The sequence below is a fragment of the Octopus bimaculoides genome, chromosome 8 (assembly GCF_046866305.1).
Source record: "Octopus bimaculoides isolate indiv1 chromosome 8, ASM4686630v1, whole genome shotgun sequence".
NCBI lineage: Eukaryota > Metazoa > Mollusca > Cephalopoda > Octopoda > Octopodidae > Octopus > Octopus bimaculoides.
The window spans coordinates 86,147,214-86,165,678 of NC_142935.1; the positions used below are offsets into that span (position 1 = coordinate 86,147,214).

At 35.2% G+C, this 18,465-nt stretch overlaps 1 protein-coding gene across 1 annotated transcript in view; it reads right to left on the reverse strand.

Annotated features, from left to right (window-relative positions):
* LOC106875238 (eukaryotic translation initiation factor 2 subunit 3) overlaps positions 1-16,417 on the reverse strand; it is a 28,195-nt gene extending 11,778 nt beyond the window's left edge. Inside the window, exons 1-5 of the mRNA XM_014923302.3 lie at positions 16,305-16,417; positions 3,779-3,842; positions 3,082-3,143; positions 1,923-1,988; positions 1,126-1,247 (exon numbers count right to left, since the gene is read on the reverse strand). Of these exons, the coding sequence (XP_014778788.1) occupies positions 1,126-1,247; positions 1,923-1,988; positions 3,082-3,143; positions 3,779-3,842; positions 16,305-16,376 (386 nt within the window). The 5' untranslated portion in view covers positions 16,377-16,417. The remainder of the gene's footprint in view (positions 1-1,125; positions 1,248-1,922; positions 1,989-3,081; positions 3,144-3,778; positions 3,843-16,304) is intronic.
* Positions 16,418-18,465: the final 2,048 nt, after the last annotated feature.

The following is an 18,465-nucleotide window of genomic DNA, read 5'->3' on the forward strand; positions in this document are numbered from 1 at the left end:
GCCATCCGGTTTCACCAGTCCTCAGTCAAATCGTCCAACCCATGCTAGCATGGAAAGCGGACGTTAAACGATGATGATGATGATGATGATGTGTTTGTAAGAGACAGAGTGTGAGTGAGTCAAGGTGTGTGTGTGTGTGTGTGCGTGCGTGTGTATGTGTGTGAGACAGCGGTGTGTATGTAGTATTTACTCTCTCTCATACACACGAACACTCACACACAAAATAGAAAGTGAAGCTTTTTGCGGTTGTTACGTCAATACCGGAAGTTGACATTGAGGAACCTTTTTAAAGAAGTGAATCTTAAATATAAAGCAATATTATTTATTTTTAATTAAAAAAATCAAATGAAGAGCCTAAGATTTATGCGAGGTCAAATTATTCATGCATTACAAGTATGGAAGCATTTGGTGAAGTCGATTTCACGTGAAAAGCGATTACACACACATCTCTGTTTTATATATAGTATAGATATAGATGTAGTCCAACATGCTTCTGAATAGATGGTATGGTCATGGTTGAAGTGCTTGCAATGTGATTAAACAGCATTCTGCTTGTTAACAAAAGTGAAATAGGGGAAAGATTTTGAAACATTACTTTCATCTAAATTATTGTTATTTATAATTATTATAATGGCAGCCGGCTGGAAGAATCGTTAGCATGTTGGATGAAATGCTTAGCAGTATTTCTTTCAGTTCTGAGTTCAAATCCTACCAAAGTCAACTTTGCTTTTCATCCTTCAGAGAGTGGAGGGATAAAATAAGTACTGGGGTTGATGTAATCAACTAATCTATTCCTTCTAAAAGCTGCTGGCTTTGTGCCAAAACTTGAAACCAAACAGACTGAAGATCATCTATCCTACACAATGATAAGCTGAGCAAACTGTTATAGCCTGAGGTATCTTTTAACAGTTGATTAACATTAATGACTCTATTAAGGAAAGGAGAACAGGGATTGTAATATTAATAGGCTAAGTAAATTAGATCTGAACTATTTTTTTTCTTTAATTAAATAAATACCCATTCCTATCACAAACTATTTATTTTTAAACTCTAGTAACAACTAAGTGAACGTTCAAACAAGGATTTACAAAATTCATTAAGCTTTAAGATCTAAAAGTTACAAACCGTAACAACTGGAATTTCCCTGTACAGCCAAGGCGGTCACATGGAAAAATATCCTCCTTTGCACTACCACAAGACCGATAATTGCCAGGACGTTGACAAGATTCCGAGTCACATTTATATATCTGAAATTTACAGATGTGGATAAAATAAATGGTTCTTTTGAAATCATATATTTTTATAGATTAAAAAATTCATCAAATCAACAGGACAATACAAATGTTTAATAATGAAGAATGATTTTTCTTTTACTGGTTTCAACCAGAGGCTGGGACCATGCTGGAGCACCACCTTTCAAATCCTTCAGACATTTCAACAAAAGTGTCAGGTTCTTTTTTTGTTGGTTTTTTTTTTACATCATTGCAAATGGAAGATGACCAATGTAATTGCATTCATTTTCAGATTTAATATAAATGAAGCTGTAATTTTTTTATTGATAATGTTTGTGCTCCTAACAGTAATGGTGCCTACCCAGGAAGTTAAAATAATTTTTGAATATGAATTTAAATTAGAAGACAATGATACTGAAAGAACTATTAACGATATAGTATTTGAAGAGAACATTATAGAATTGTAAACTGTGCAGCATTTGCCTAGTCTAAAAACATTCTTAACCACAAGTTTAGAGTGACAATTTATGTCAGATATTTAAGCAGATGATTCCATCATGTAGCTCCATTCAAAAACCTTAATGTAAATGGTGGTAATTTTAAAGTAATTTATTTCAAATTCATTTTAAAAAAAGCTAATTTAATCTCAAAGAAAAACCTCTACTATGGTCATAATAGAGATGAACTGACCTTAGCATTAGCATATCCTAATTTGATGGTAATGTTCCTTTCTAATTCATTTTTAAAACGAACAGTCTGAAAAAAAAAGTCCATAAGGTAACAACAATGGAAAACAATAATTCTTGTTGAACAAGGGGGAAATAAAATTACAGTAAACCAAAGATAGATGATACAAACGTAAATATATATAAGTCAGAAAAGTGGACAGTAAATCATTAAAGATAATGCTAACTTCCATGTGCTTAGTCAGCTTATAGCATATTCTTGTATGGTCCAGTTTGTGGTGATGTTCATCCATTGTTGTCAATGATGACAAAGGATATCACATGGAAGATGGGTCACGGTGCATCCAGTTGTGACTGATCAGGTTCTACCACAAGTCGGGCATAGTTGGTCTACTGGGAATGAAAGCAAGGAGTTGCTTCTGGATTTGCACAGCTCACGTTTTCTTTGTCCTCTTGTGAACCTATTCTGTCTGTAGGAGGTGACACCTCTGTTTGTGATAATATTTATTGCAATGAATTGACTGAGCATTTTAACAAGAACCACTTTGTATAAGACTTATAATTTGGACTTCACGGGGGCAATGACAAGTGACTGACACCTTGGCGATATGCTGTGCTTCAGAAGACTTGTCAAGCCAAGTGAAACTGAAGTCATGGACATTGCCAGTGTAACAGTCAGGCAAATGGCACCCGTGAAATTGTAGCCGTGGCCATTGCTGGTGTCATGTAAATGGCACTTGTGTCAGTGGCATGTAAAAAGCACTCATTAAACTCTTGGAGTGGTTGGAGGTAGGGAGACTAGAACCTGGTGCAGCTCTCTGGCTTACCAGTTCCAATCAAACCGTCTAACCCATGCCAGCATGGAAAGCAGACGTCAAATGATGATGTAATTAGCATAGTTTCTGATGATTTTAATAGACACGTTAGAAATATTAATAGAGAGGAGAGTGAGCAGTCAGTGGTATATGTGGTGTCTTACTACTATAGGAATTAATAGTCTCAATGGATTGCTACAACATAGAAGCCATCAGTGACAGTTATGTACATGGTGTATAACTACAACGGAAATTCGTGCTATTTAGTGGTTTCAGTTTTGGCCATTTTATATTACTAGTATTGTTGCTGAAAACCAGAAAAAGGGTTTTAAAAAATGACTATCATACCTGAACACCTGAGATTGCTTTTACAGCTGTTGATTTGCCATGAGCTACATGCCCAATAGTGCCTGAAATCAGAAGATTGACAAATATAATTGAATATACAGCTATTCAAAATGAAAAGAATTTATTTTTGTTTTGTTTTTTCTTAAATTATTAAATAAATTACAAACATTCATTGATAAGATGGACAATAAGAAGTAAAAGCCATCTTATGACATGTATGAATATCTAAACCAACTCAAGAAAAGCACCCAAGAAAGAACTGAGGCAACATTCAATTTGAGTTTTTTTTAATTATCTTTAGACAAACGATGGCAGACATAATGGAGTAGATAAATGTTTGAATATCCCTGCTCCATGGAAATTTCAGGAACTGTTGAGGAAGTATAACAATAGGAAATGTACTAATCTAATATTTCATATTCTATATTTCAAACTCCTTTAAACAGAAATCAGTCAAAATAAGTGATAGAGCCATTAATTAAAATGAAACACTTCAATAAAATATATTTAATTTTAAAACATAATCCTTAATGTTAAAGTTCATGTTTACGAATAAGACCATAAAATTAGACTGAAGGGCTAAGGGAAAGACTAGAAAACTAATGTTTCTATTAAATACAGAGTTTGCTATCGATAAAACTTATAAAATAACCAAAATTTTTAATGAGAACTGAAGGTTCAAATAACAGAAACTTACCAATATTTATTGTTGCTTGTCGACTGATAACTTCTGGACTAAGAGCAGTCAAAGTGTCAACATTCTAAAAGATAATTAATTGTAAGAGGCTTAGCTCATTATAAACACAGGCAATTCAAATACTGATTTTGTCAATTATATATTCAAACAGAAACACAAGAATTACTGAAAGTTTTCATTGAAGTCATTTCTAACCAGAAAGTTATAAACATTTGCATGTTACAGCATTGGTTATATCTTTATTTATATCAGATCAGTTTCATTTTACCCTTTTGATACCAACCCAGCTGAGATTGCCCTGGTTTAATGAAACACAGTTCTTGGTTTTAAACAATTTAAATCAAAACTTCATCTTAATTTATATTTCAAACAGATGAATAATAACAAAATTATTTTACTAAATACTTCACTATTTAAAAATTCAATGAAATAAAGGTGGTGTATTTTAGTAGAAATAGGGCAACAAAAGGGTACAATTAAAGGGTAGAACTACAGATGACAGCATTAAAAGTGTCCATTGTTGTATTATGTCAATAACTAAACTATTACTCTCAGACCTAGTTCATCTAGGTCAGAGAATAGTACCAACTCAGCATAACTATCATCATCATAATCGTTTAACATCCATCTTCCATGCATGCATGAGTAGGGCAGTTGACAGGAGCCGGCCTGGTAGGAAAACTACCCTAGGCTATTCTGTCTGTTTTTGGCAGGGATTTTACAGCTGGGTGTCCTTCCTAACACCAACCATTCCACAGAGTGGACTCAGTGCTTTTTACATTGCACTAGCATAGGCGAATACAGCAGCAAATACAGTGAGCACAGTAGTGAGGGCAAGAAAGGGGATTGGAAAACAATCATAGTTTATGAAGAGGAAATGTGAGGAAGAGAAAGATGCAGTTAGAAGAGGAGTTGTAGCTTGATTTCTTAGGGCAGAGTGGGTGAAAAGTGTGTTGTTGCATGTGGGTGGGACACAACTCTTCTAGCACTCAGTTTCATGGATGGGTCTTCTCTAGGACCTCATATCGTCAAACACCTCGGTCCACTGTCATTTCCTCCACTTCATCCCATGTCTTCCTGGGTCTCCCTCTTCCACAGGTACCATCCACGTTCAGCAACAGGCACTTCTGTATACAGCTGTCTTTACTCATATGCAACACACGTCCAAACCAATGCAGTCTCCTCTCCTGCATAACTTTTCTCTCAACACAGTTGTGCTTTGTCGGTCATGCACACTGATATTGCAAATCCAACAGAGCATACTACCTTCATTCCTCTCCAGCCTATACATGTCCTCCGCAGTCAAAGCCCATGTCTCACTACCATATAACATAGCCGTTCTCAGACAAGTAACATACAACCAATCTTTCACTCTGGGAGAGAGTCCTTTTGCTGCCAGGAGAGGTAGTAGTTCTCTGAGCTTCCTCCACCCTATTCTTATTCTAGAAACAATACTTTTAGAGCATCCACCGCCAATACTAATTTGGTTACCTAAATAGCAGAAACTACCTCAAGAGAGTCTCCTGGGCATTTGAGAAAGTTTTTTAAGTCCAAAAATGACCTTATCTGATAATCTTCCCACAATTCCAATGCATCTCTTATGCGTCCACAGCTAACACTTGGTGCAGCAAATAGAATTACATCCCACTCCTTTCCTACATATAGAACAGGACCATTTGCCAGTCAGAATGAGAGTCTCCTTTCTCACTAACAACAACTTTAGTCTTAGCTAAGTAAACTTTAAAGCCCTTTGGTTCCAGGTTTTGCAATTAGAGAAAGATCACCAGCATATAGCAGTTCCCATGGGCACCCAGTTTTGAATTCATTTTTTATGGCCTAGAGAACTTTGATGAATAAGAGTGGACTAAGGACTGATCCTTGGTGTACTCCAACTTGTACATTAAATTCATCACTGTACTCAAGGCCAACTCTCACCTTACTATCAGCACCGCTGTACATGGCTTGAACAGCTCTAACAAACCACTCCTCTACTCTCGGCTTTCTTAGAGACCACCAAATAAGAGAGTGGGGAACCCTGTCGAAAGCTTTCTCCAGGTCAACAAAGGCAAAGTACAATGGCTTACTTTTAGCCAAATACTTTTCTTGCAAACGTCTCACTTTGAAGATGGCATCTGTGGTATTTCTCCTAAGAACAAAACCAAACTGCATCTCATCTAGTTTAATTCTATCCCTAATTAATTGGGGATGATGCCTTCCTGAATAACCTGATAAACTAACTATGCGAGTGACTAGGCTACATCCCACACTACTTGATATTTTAATTATCTTGGCAGTGACATCCGATGGCCCAGGGGCTTTCCCAGCCTTCATATCTTTAATTGCCTTATCTATTATGCTACTATCATCTCTGATGGTTGGTCCCTCAATTGGTTCAATATTTGAAAGACTCTCCTTCTCTCAATCATTCTCCACATTTAACAACTTTTCATAATGGCATCTCCATGTATCTTTCTTCTCCGAGTCACTAAGTAAAAGCATATCATTATCCATTCGCACACATTTCTCACCTACCACATCTCTATTCTCTCTGATACACTACTTTACAATCCTGAACACCTCATGTATGTAGTGTTTAGTGAGGTTACCATGTAGACTTGTAACAGATCTGAACTAAGTGCTCACACAGCTGTTATATTACAGCCAACTCTGCTGCAATCACACAAAAGTGAGTTCAATGTAAATGGATTTAAATTAAGCTCAAAACATTATATCAAACAGGAAATGCCAAAAATTATTCTGTTTTTCCCAGGTTAACAGAAGTACTAAAATTTTCTTTTTATTCAGATTTGTGATGAAGATTGGCTATGTTGTTGCCCAACATTGTCTCTTTGATATAGATGTGTTCAAATGGCCATATAATTAAAACATGAAACTAGTTATTCCATATTTAGTGTCAGTAATGTGATTCATTACTTCCTGCATTCCAAGATGTCAATCTATTAAATGAACAATCCTGCCACTAACAAAGACACTTCATTTTCAATAGTTCTTACCACATGCCACTAGCAAAGACAATTCATTTTTGATAGTTCACAGTCCTGAGTTCAAATCCTGCAAAAACACTTAACAGAATGGTTTTCTTTACCATTAAAGAAAAATGTGAAAATGTACCCCAAAGCTAAACATCAACTACTTGGCAATATGACCCTTAAACTCAGGCAACATACATGGCAATCTATAATGAAAGACTGTTCATATTGCCAATACTCCCAGAACCTCTCGTCAACAAAACAAATATTTCCATTTCCCATCTTAATAGTGATGCAGTTGTATTATTACAAGTCATAATTTCCAAATGATTTACAACTTTTTCAAGTACTTGTCTTTAATAGAAATGTTACTAAAATTTTAAGTGTTTTACATAATATTTTCAAAAATGTTGGAGTTTAGTTTTGAATAATAGAAACCTTAATTATGAGAAATATACTCTGCCCATTCCATGTTTTGACTATCTGTTTCAGTTAAGAACTAGTAACCATTAACTAAGGTGTGTAGAATTGAAAGATTTAGTAGATATCAATGAATGGTCATATACATAGTGCAGTAGAAAAGCTGCCCACATTTTACACAGCCATTGGTGTGATGCTGTGACAGTTAGGCAAGTGGTAACAGTATCTTGTTGTGGATAATATTTTACCTCACTTTCTTTTTAGCTACCATCATAGTTTGGACAATGCACTCATGCATTTGCTGTTGAAATGTTCATCAACTTGTAAAATATAGGAGGATTATTTGGCACTTCATCCTTTCAACTGCCAACCATCCCAAATCTGTGAGACTGGCAATAAATTAGTATAAAGAAAATAAATAGAAGATTCCACTATATTAGGAAAGGAAAATATATCTATGTTGATTTCAATACTGTTTAAGTTTACATAACAAAATCTAAAAAATGGAGAATCTTAATGCTATAATTTTTTCAGTCATTAGTTTAGAAAAGCAAATAAACATCCAAACATGTACAAAAAATCACTTTTGTGTTGTTTTGGTCAAATTTTCAAGTAGAACAAAAGATCAGTTTTATGGGGAAAATAACTATATACATAGGTTAAACTGGTAGGCAGATATGGTTGTGTGGTTATGAAACTTGCTAACCAAGAATGTGGTTTTGGATTCAGTCCCACTGGATTGTTATCTGCTATAACCTTGGGCCAATCAAAGCCTTGTGAGTGGGTTTGATAGATGGAAACTGAAAGCTCAGTGTGTGTGTGTGTGTGTGTGTGTGTGTGTGTGTGTGTGTGTGTGTGTGTGTGTGTGTGTGCACACGCGCGTGCCCTTGTCTAGACATTGCATGACAGTAGTAAACAAGCCGTGTGCAAGCAGTGTTCATATCCAGTCCTCTCTGAAAACACGTTTGGCCGTGGAAAAATATTACCTTGCTTGGAAATAGACAGGGTTGGCAACAGGACAGGCATCCAGCTGGGGAAAATCTGACTCAGTGAATCCATGCAAGCATGGAAAAGTGGACAATAAAAAGATGATGATAATAGTTGATAGCACTGACTGTTACTGATTTTAGCAATGACAGAAGTTATGAGAGGCCAAATTGTTGCAATCCCTAACTTCATGAAGCCAATATCCAACTGCAGAAGTTGTTGATTAACGAAGTCATTTCATTCACCTTTATAATAATATGACAAGCCTCTACATACATGGGACTAATTCTACAGTTAGCAATTCCAAGATAATTATAGAATATTCAATACTACAGTCTTACACAACTAAAAATAAAAAACAATTTAGAAGAAATGACAAAATGTAATTTGTAAATAAAACAAAAACCCATTAATTAACAACACAAAAAACATCAAAATGAAGTGGTGATAGTTATTAGATCATATTATTCAAATAGGCAGTCAAAGTGTTAATTCCTTCTGGTCAGTCTAGGACTGAGACTACATCACATTTCCTGATACCAAATTAAATTAGGATACAAGAGTAAGAGAGAATTTCAATCACTAGCACCTTTTCAACTTAATGGGTCATTTTCTGGATGATAATCAAACTTATTTCTAAAAGATAGAACATCTGATATCCCCAGAGCTTAATGGTAAGTGGTTAAATATTAGTTCACAGCTAATTGCATCTTTAACATTCTAGAAAGCAAAAGATCTAATTAATATTCATTAACACAAGAACGTGGCGAGCTGGCAGAATCATTATCATACCAGGCAAAAGCTTAGCGGCATTTTGTCCGTCTTTACATTCTGAGTTCAAATTCCATCATGGCCAACTTTGCCTGTCATCCTTTCAAGGTCGATAAAATAAGTACCAGTTGCACATGGTGTGGTCCCCTCCCATTCACCGATATAATCAACTTACCCCCACCCACAAAATTGCTGGCCTTGTGCCAAAATCTGAAACCAATATTCTTGTCCCATTGTCTCATCATCTTATAAATTTTGAAAATTTGTTAAATGTTATTGAATTTCAGATCAACACTGCAACAACTGAACTCAAAACATGGCAGTTTACTCTTAAATTCCCCAAGGATTCCAAAGATTGAAATATCAGATATGCCACAGATAAGATAAGTCTGTTTCCATCAATACAATTTGCCTTTTTCACAACTCATGAATCAAAAACAATCCACAACACTACAACTACTACTATTAATAAACTACCATTGATTATATCCATGTACAGTGCCTAATTTCTATTGCAGTGTTGGATGGAATACTGTTGGTTTCTGACATAGCTTTACAAAAGGGTTATCTTTCTTTTGTCTTTTATTTAATTCATTCATTAGGCTGCAGCCATGTTGGGGCATTGCCTTGAAGAGTTTTAGTCAAATGAACCAACCCCAGTACTTATTTCTTTTTTCAACCATTACTTATTCTCTGGGTCTTTTTTAATGAACCACTAGGTCACAGGGATGTAAACAAGCCAATAGTGGTTGCCAAGTGGCAGTGGTGGTGCGCAAACAGAAACACAAAAACACGTGCACATAGATATGTACATATACGAAAGATCCATCTACCAAATCCACTCACAAGTTCTCTGGTCAACGCAGTTTTAGTAGATAACATTTGTCCAGGGTACCACATAGTGGGACTGAACCCAGAACAATGTGATTGGGAAGCAAACTTCTTACCACACAGTCACACCAAGATTATTGCAAAATGTCATAATCATTTAACAAATAAAACATTGTTTATCAACAGCAGGACATTCTCTGCAGTCATGTAAGGTTCTGATCCACACCAGAGAAACAAAAATTAGCCTGAGCAGAAACTGATTTCTCCACAACAGCAACATGGTGAATTTTCATTATAATGTTATCCATAAACACTAATAATGAATTCTTTCACTTGGTCTGTAGAAATAGCATTCTGCAACATAAAGGTTTTCCCAGCTTTAAAAAAAAAAAAAAAAAGTGAAGGCAAACTACCTAACTACCTTTTGATGGTTTCTCCATTTAGCCCTCGACAAAAAAAGTAGCCTTTTCCACAAGTCAACTTTTACTTGTTTCAATCACTGAAGTGCAGCCACGCAGGGGCACCCACCTTGAAGGGTTTAGCCAAGCAAATTAACATCATCATCATCGTTTAACGTCTGCCTTCCATGCCAGCATGGGTTGGACGATTTGACTGAGGATTGGCAAACCAGATGGCTACACCACGCTCCAATCTGATTTGGCAGAGTTTCTACAGCTGGATGCCCTTCCTAATGCCAACCACTCCAAGAGTGTAGTGGGTGCTTTTACATGCCACCGGCACGAAGGCCGGTCAGGCGGTACTGGCAACGGCCACGCTCCAAATGGTGTATTTTACGTGCCACCTGCACAGGTGGCCAGTCCAGCGGCACTGGCAACAACCTCGTTCGAATGTCTTTTCACGTGCCACCGACACAAGTGAACCTCAGTACTCATTCTATCAGTCTCTTTTACTGAGCCACTAAGTCATAATGATGTAAAAAAAAAAAACAATAATAGTTGTCAAGCAATGATACAAACACACACACAAGTTATGTGTGTGTGTGTTTAGGTTTGAAAGGCTCTGAAACAGTGCATCCTTGAGAAAAATTAATTTGATTTTTGAAATCTACATCTCAAAGAAGATGTAAACAATAATGAACAAATATAATTTGCAACAAGAAATAACTCAACTTTTAGATCGATAACTTTCCTACTCTCTATCTGTCACTACCAATCAATCCCCCTCTATGTATTTACCATACTCTTTGAAATTCACTCTCTATATGTGTATTAACTCTCATGCATTGCTTTCATTTTCTTTAAAACCTCTGTCTTCTAATGTTTACCTTCATCTTATGACAGCTATTACACACCAATCTTGCTTTCTGAATGGGTAAAAATGATCAAACTTTAAACCTCTGTAACATTTTTCTAAACTCTTTTCTGGAATAAATGAATTACAAACTCGGATTCAGCATTTGGAAATTATCACTTAATATAAAAATTTCAAAAGAATCTGTGATAGCAACAGAAAAGATCTCTCTCTATTTGTCTATCTCTTCCATTTTTTCATGGTAAATTTTCTCACTTTCTATAAAAGTAGATCACTCATGCTGCATGCGCTTGTTAGAATGTGTAAGGAACTTTATTAGGACAACAGAGTGATTTAAAAAGATAATTTATTTTAATAGCATACTTTTCTGTTAGTAAATATATTTTTTCTTACACACACACACATGGATTCCCTTGATACAAGACTTAAGTAACAAATTTTTTGTTATTGTTGTTGCTTAAATCCCAACAATGAACCACAGCATCATCATTCCATAAAATATTCTTTTCTACTCCAGGCACAAGGCCTGAAATTTTGGCGGAAGGCAGGGCAGTCGATTAGATCGACCCCCAGTACACAACTCGTACTTAATTTATCAACCCCGAAAGGATGAAAGGCAAAATTGACCTCGGCAGAATTTCAAATAGGGAAAAAATATCGAAAAATATCAATACATGTCAGTGTGACAAAGAAACAAAGAAGGTACCAGCTGGTTGTGGGATGTGCAAGAAACAACAGCTAAATCTCCCTTAAATCACACATCTTTTCATCTGAAAATTATTTTGAAATTATAAACAGAAGTAAATTGCAGATTTGAACTGTCTGTACTTTAAAATTATAATTAAAAACAATTAAAAAACAAAAGCCAAAAGTTTAGGACTTAAGTAGGGGGTGGGTTAATGAAAAGATTTTTAAAACTTCACTATGGTTTCTAAATTACATTTCATTTTCTGTTTGAAAATAAAGGCAGCTGGGATTGTAATGGTGATCACTAATTTCCAAAATTCTTTTAACTTTCAAGGCTTCTCCCATCATTTTTAAGAGTGTAGTGCAAAAGAACATTAGCCAAAAATTGGTACTGAGTGTGGGGAGGAGGAGAAAGGGTTGAAAAAAAAAATCAAATTTTCAAAATAATTCTCTTTTTTTTTTTTATCATGAAGGTGTCTCCCATTATTTTTAAGTGTATAGTACAAAAAGATATTGGGTAACATGATCCCAAGAAATAAAGATTCATAAATTTTCCCAAAATATTTTTTCATAAAAAAAAAAAAAAAAAAAAAGCTACCCTCATCATTTGCAAGTGTGGTGAAAACGAAATTTTTAAAATCCCTTTCAAAACGGAGAAAATCCAACTTATGTGAGTGTGCTATTCCGAAAGTCCACCAAGGCGTTCTATTGTAAAAATTACTTGGCAGCAACAGGATACTCAGCTAGTGTGTATATCATCATCATCATTTAACATCCATGTTCCATGCTAGCATGGGTGGGATGGTACCACAAAAGCTGGCCATATATACATATATATGCCACCATCTATTTCTCTCTTCTCTTACTCAAATCATCCTATTTATATTCTGATTCCCATCCTTTGTAAATATGCCAGGTACTTTGCCACCATCCCTCTCCTGCTCTTCCCTCAGGTTGGGTAACCATGTACTCCTTTATGGCAGCTCACTTGTTTCTGCCCTCATTCCTGCTCTCTCCGGCCAAGTAACCTTGTACCTCCTCTACAGCAAGACACCTGTTTCTGTCTCTCTGTCTTACTATAACCTTTCATCAGCTGACTCAAGATCACCTCCTCCAATGCCCCCTTCCCTCTCAAAAGATTTTTGTCTTGCAAGTTACTTGGTGACTCTGTCAGTGCAGGTTTCAGTTAAAAAGCATCCAGTCCACACTGTAAAGTGGTTGACATTTGGAAGTGCATCCAACTGTAAAAACTTTGCCAAAACTAACCTCACCTGTGCTAGTGCCATGTAAAAAATACTCAGTCCACTCTGTTAGGTTGGTGTTAAGAAGAGTATCCAGCTGCAAAAACCCTGCAAAAACAAACATGGTAGTGCAGGTCTCTGCCTGGCTAGCTCCTGTCAAACAGTTCCACCCATGCCAGCATGGAAGGCAGACGTTAAACGATGATGATATATTAGTTATAGGATCCATCAGAATCTAGGCACATCAACACATAGAAATGGTTAGGTGCAACAACATAGGGTTAACAGTGAGGTAAAACAATATCCAATATGTTGGTTGCATTTGTCATCATCAAAATTAAACCCGTTTAAAATTTTACCTGAAGATTTTACACTATGATGTAATCTATGAATACATCAATTAAATTTTACTGAAATAAATTGTCAAATTTTAAACCCCATTTGTGTTCTTTATGTGTATGTGTGTGTACATATACACAGATATATATATACATACACATATATGCACACGCACACGCACTTACAATATTTGTAATCTATATCAAGAAACCAATATCCAATCATATTTGTATTTCACATTTCAGGTATGAACTAACGAAATCATTTTCTTTCTTACACTTTAGTAGCAAGCATACATATAACCCTTATGATTTCACAATTCTATTAGTAGTTAACAAAACAATTACAAAATATCAATCCAAAATCTAACTAGATATTAAGACATTCAGTCTGAAACTATCATTTCCACCAAATTGCCAGAGTATCCGTAAATATCTATCTATCCACCTCTCTCAATACTGCATCACTATTCAGCTAACGGGTCTTGTCTTGCAAGTTACTCAACTTCATTTGTGCCAGTGCCTCGAAAAAAAGCACCCAGTACATTCAGTGAAATGGTTGGCGTTAGTAAGGGTATCAAACCGTAGAAACTATACCAAAGCAAATATTGGAGCCCAATGCATCTCTACTGTCTTGTCAGATCTTGTCGAACCGTACAACCCATGTCATCATGGAAAACGTACATTAAATGAGGATGATATTCTATTTCATGTTTTAATTACATATCAATCAAAATATTCTAAATGAGCAGTGGTCTTAAGTATCAGCAGTAACTGATATAACATGGATTCATTGGCCAATGCAGTCCTTGACATACAAAAAGAGGGCAGGATTGGTTTTGATGAGATTTAACCTGGGGCTAAACAACAGCGAACCGGCAGCAATGTAAATTGAAGAATAATTACACTAACCTCGTGCAGTTAGGTACGGGAGCAAACCTAGCGACTCAACAATTGAAAATATATCAATTTATAAGTAGTGGTTGTCGGCAAAAATAACAAATATATAATATTCTATATTATATTACATTATATTATATAAGGAGATTGCTAACCGAGTGAGTTAGTCCGAGGTCAATGACCCGGTTTCGATAAACGATCCGAATTATTTCACTCAATTCTCGGAGCTGTCATAACTGCCCCTCCCTCTCAATTCTCGGAGCTGTCAAAACTGCCCCTCCCTCTCCATTAGATCTATGCTGAAGTAAAAAAAAAAAAAAAAAAAAAATTACAAATGATTGAAACGGTCAACAATACTCATTCGTTTGTCAATTTCAGACACAAAATACTTTTTTTTTTTTTTTTTTTTTTTTTTTTTTAATCGAAGGAAGACTCAGCTGTATGCCAAATAATGAAGCATGTTCTTGATCAAATCCAAAGACCCGATTTTCAGTGATATGCCAGTACTAGTAACTCGTCATGAACAGACTAAATCTCTCGAGACACTCCATTTACATAAGACTTTCAAAAGTTGATTGCAATATCATTAAAACTTTAAAAATGGTAAATGAAACAAAGAATAATTTTCTCCCTCTTCATGGCAGATTACAGGAAATGAAGCACACAGGATAGATGACAAGATCACCTTTGTTAGTAAAACCTTCTATGAAACACGCAATAAAGAGAATGTCAAAAGGAAACTAGAAGCTCGACCTGCTAGAAATAGCAACCCGATTCTTCCACAAACCATATCCTACCCTCTTAAAAAACACGTTAATCAATATAGTTTTTAATATACGAAGATGAAATAATCACAGTAGAAATGTCTCTGATCATGGGTCTGTTCGATCAAGGCCGAATTAGTATTAGATTTAATAATGAACTGATTAAACCTAGAGAAATTATTTAACATCTCAAAAATAAGAATCATAATCTAAAAACTGATTAAACCTAGAGAAATTATTTAACATCACAAAAATGAAAATTATAATAGTACATATAAAATGTTAATTCCAAAATTGTTAATGTGAGGCATAATTATTAAATGAAATCTATAGACTGAGGAAGAAGACCGATCGCTTCTCGGTATCCTCTTTTATAGATTTAAAGGATGTAGCCTATATAATCCAATTGAAATGTAATTAGCCAGGAAAAGGAGAGCATGAATCTGTACTCAGAAGCAACAGCTTATTGCTGCAAACTCTACTATATTTTATGATGAGACTGAAAACGGTCCTAAGCCATTTCACTTTTTTTCTTTTTATTGTTCCAAGAGATTATTATTCATTCACAAATAGTCTATAATGGAAAATTGTCCACAGAAGACAGATTGGATGAAGAAATGTAATATAGGAGTAGGCCGATGTGTATTTGGGGCTAATAGTCAAATAATTTTGCTTTATAACAAGAATAAATTTCGTTTATAAAGTATATTTAAGAAAAGTGGAATGAAACGACCAAATGAGATTTTGCTTCTGTAAGAGAGATATATTAGGTTTTAAATTGGAAGAAAATGCTGTTTTAGCTAGAATCACAATATCTGGAGGTGTAAATGTTTATATATGTGTGTGTGTATATATATATATATATATATATATATATATATATATATATATGGATATGTCCAATAACGGAACATTGCCTATATGTACATATGTGTATGTAGGTAGCCCAGCCTAATTTATCATTACTAGTTCAGTTAATACTAAAAATTTAACAGCTGGTACCTGATCGTGTAATGGCTACGAAGGAAGAACATTATTTAAGGAATTCCCATGAGGGAAATATAAAATCGTGAAATAAAAATTTTAACAAATTATGAAAATCATTAATAGTATAAGTTGTCAAATATATCTTTAATATTATGGAAATGAAACAGAAATGTGTGTAATGACAGGAGCCGCACTGGATGGAAATGCCGGTAATAGGAACAAGAGAGGGGGGAGGCGAGATGTGAGCAACATCGAAAATGAGACGTTAAATAGGGACCGATCGAGATGAATAATGGTATAAAAGAGAAGTAGATAAAAATAGCGGTGATCTGACTTACAAGTGTACTTAGATCTTGTTTCGATAAATGTGGTTGAAGCGCTTTTTTAGCGGTATTCTGGTCTTCTCCCATGCTGGACTGATGCAATATGGCCTCTTCCCAGAATGCAAAGCGACTGCAGCGGCGGCGCCATCTACTGCCGGTTTCTTCTTATAGAAAGAGTTCTCCCACTTCCTGAACAGACGACGGAATTAGTGGTGGTGTAAAAGCCCACCGCTTTATTCTAGCATACCCGTGTGGTCAAAGACGCTGACAGTTCTATTAATGATAGAAAATGGTACATAAAAGTAGTGGAGAAATGATTTGTAAATGTCAGTAAAGCGCATGAACAGATAGAGCTGTAAATTCTCAGTTGAAAATATTATCACCCGTGTAATACATATGTATATATATATATATGAGTTTCGGTTTAGTGGGATTTATTATCCGGGCCTAGTTCTCAGTTATGTTCCAGCTTACGACTAAACATATGCTGTATGACAAAACTTATAATAAAAGGAAATAAATGTACTTGTCTCCAATCAAAGCCTTGTGAGTGGATTTGGTAGACAGAAACTGAAAGAAGCCAGTCGTGTGTGTGTGTATATATATATATATATATATATGTGTGTGTGTGTGTATGTATGTATGCATGTATGTATGTATTTGTGTGTTTGTGTTTGTCCCCACCACCATTGCTTGACAACCAATGTTGGTGTGTTTACAGCCCCATAACTTAATGGTTCAACATAAAGAGATTGATAGAATAAATACTACGCTTACAAAGAATAAGTCCTGGAGCCGATTTGTTCAATTAGAGGCAGTGCTCCAGCATGGCTGCAGGCAAATGACTAAAACAAATAAACGAAAAAAAGAAATATATCATCATCATCATCGTTTTACATCAGCTTTCCATGCTGGCATGGGCTGGACGATTTGACTGAGGACTAGTGAGCCAGAAGTTGCACCAGGCTCAATCTGATCTGGCAAAGTTTCTACAGTTGGATGCCCTTCCTAATGCCAGCCACTCCGAGAGTGTAGTGGGTGCTTTTACATGCCACTGGCACAAGGGCCAGTCAGGCGGTTCTAGCAACGCTGGCAACAATCACACTCGAAATGTGCTTTTCACGTGTCACTGGCACGGGAGCCAATCCGTGACCCTGGCAACGAACAAGCTCAGATGTGCTTTTAACGTTCCACTGGCACGAGTGCCAATCAGGCAGTACTGTCATCGGCCACGTCAGCGATTTTGTATGTATAAATATATATACATACATACATATATATATATATATATATATATATATATATATATATATATATATATAGGGTAAAAATCAGATGTTAATTAATATCGATAATTAAAACATAGGGTAAAAATCAGATATTCTCGGTAAGAGATTTTTAACTCCGAAACCTTGGTCCACGAATAACTTTTTAATTATATGTAATTTTCAATGTCTTGCCCGCTTACGGTTTGGTATTTCGCTAAATTTTTTTTGAGAACTACTAGGTCTTAGTAGACACATGTGAGCTATTTCTAGCATATTAAATGTCCACCCTACTGGTCATCTTTCTATATATAACAATATATATATAGAGAGAGATAGATAGATACATACATATATATATATATATATATATATATATATATATATATATATATATATATATATACATATATATATATATGTATACACACACACACACACATATATATATGTATATATAAGTATGTAAGTATGTATATATATATATATATATATATATATATATATATGTATATATATATATATATTTCTTTTTTTCTTTTATTTGTTTCAGTCATATGAAATATCCCTTTTTGCATGCTCCCACGGATAACATATTTTGTATAGCCAGATGCTCTTCCCATCATCAACCCTTACCTCTTTCCAAGTAAGATAATATTTCACCATCGCCAAATATGATTATGTGGAACCATGGAAACAAAGAGCTTCTCTTGCATAGCAGTAACACTCACTACAACTACAGCCTAATATCAAGGCAATGGGACAGTGAAACACACACATATACATGTATATATTTGTATGTATATGTGTGTATATGTGTGTGTGTGTATATATATATATATATATATATATATATAAGAAATAATTGAGATTCAGTTGAATTAGGTACTTAATTTGAAGCACCAAGTCAG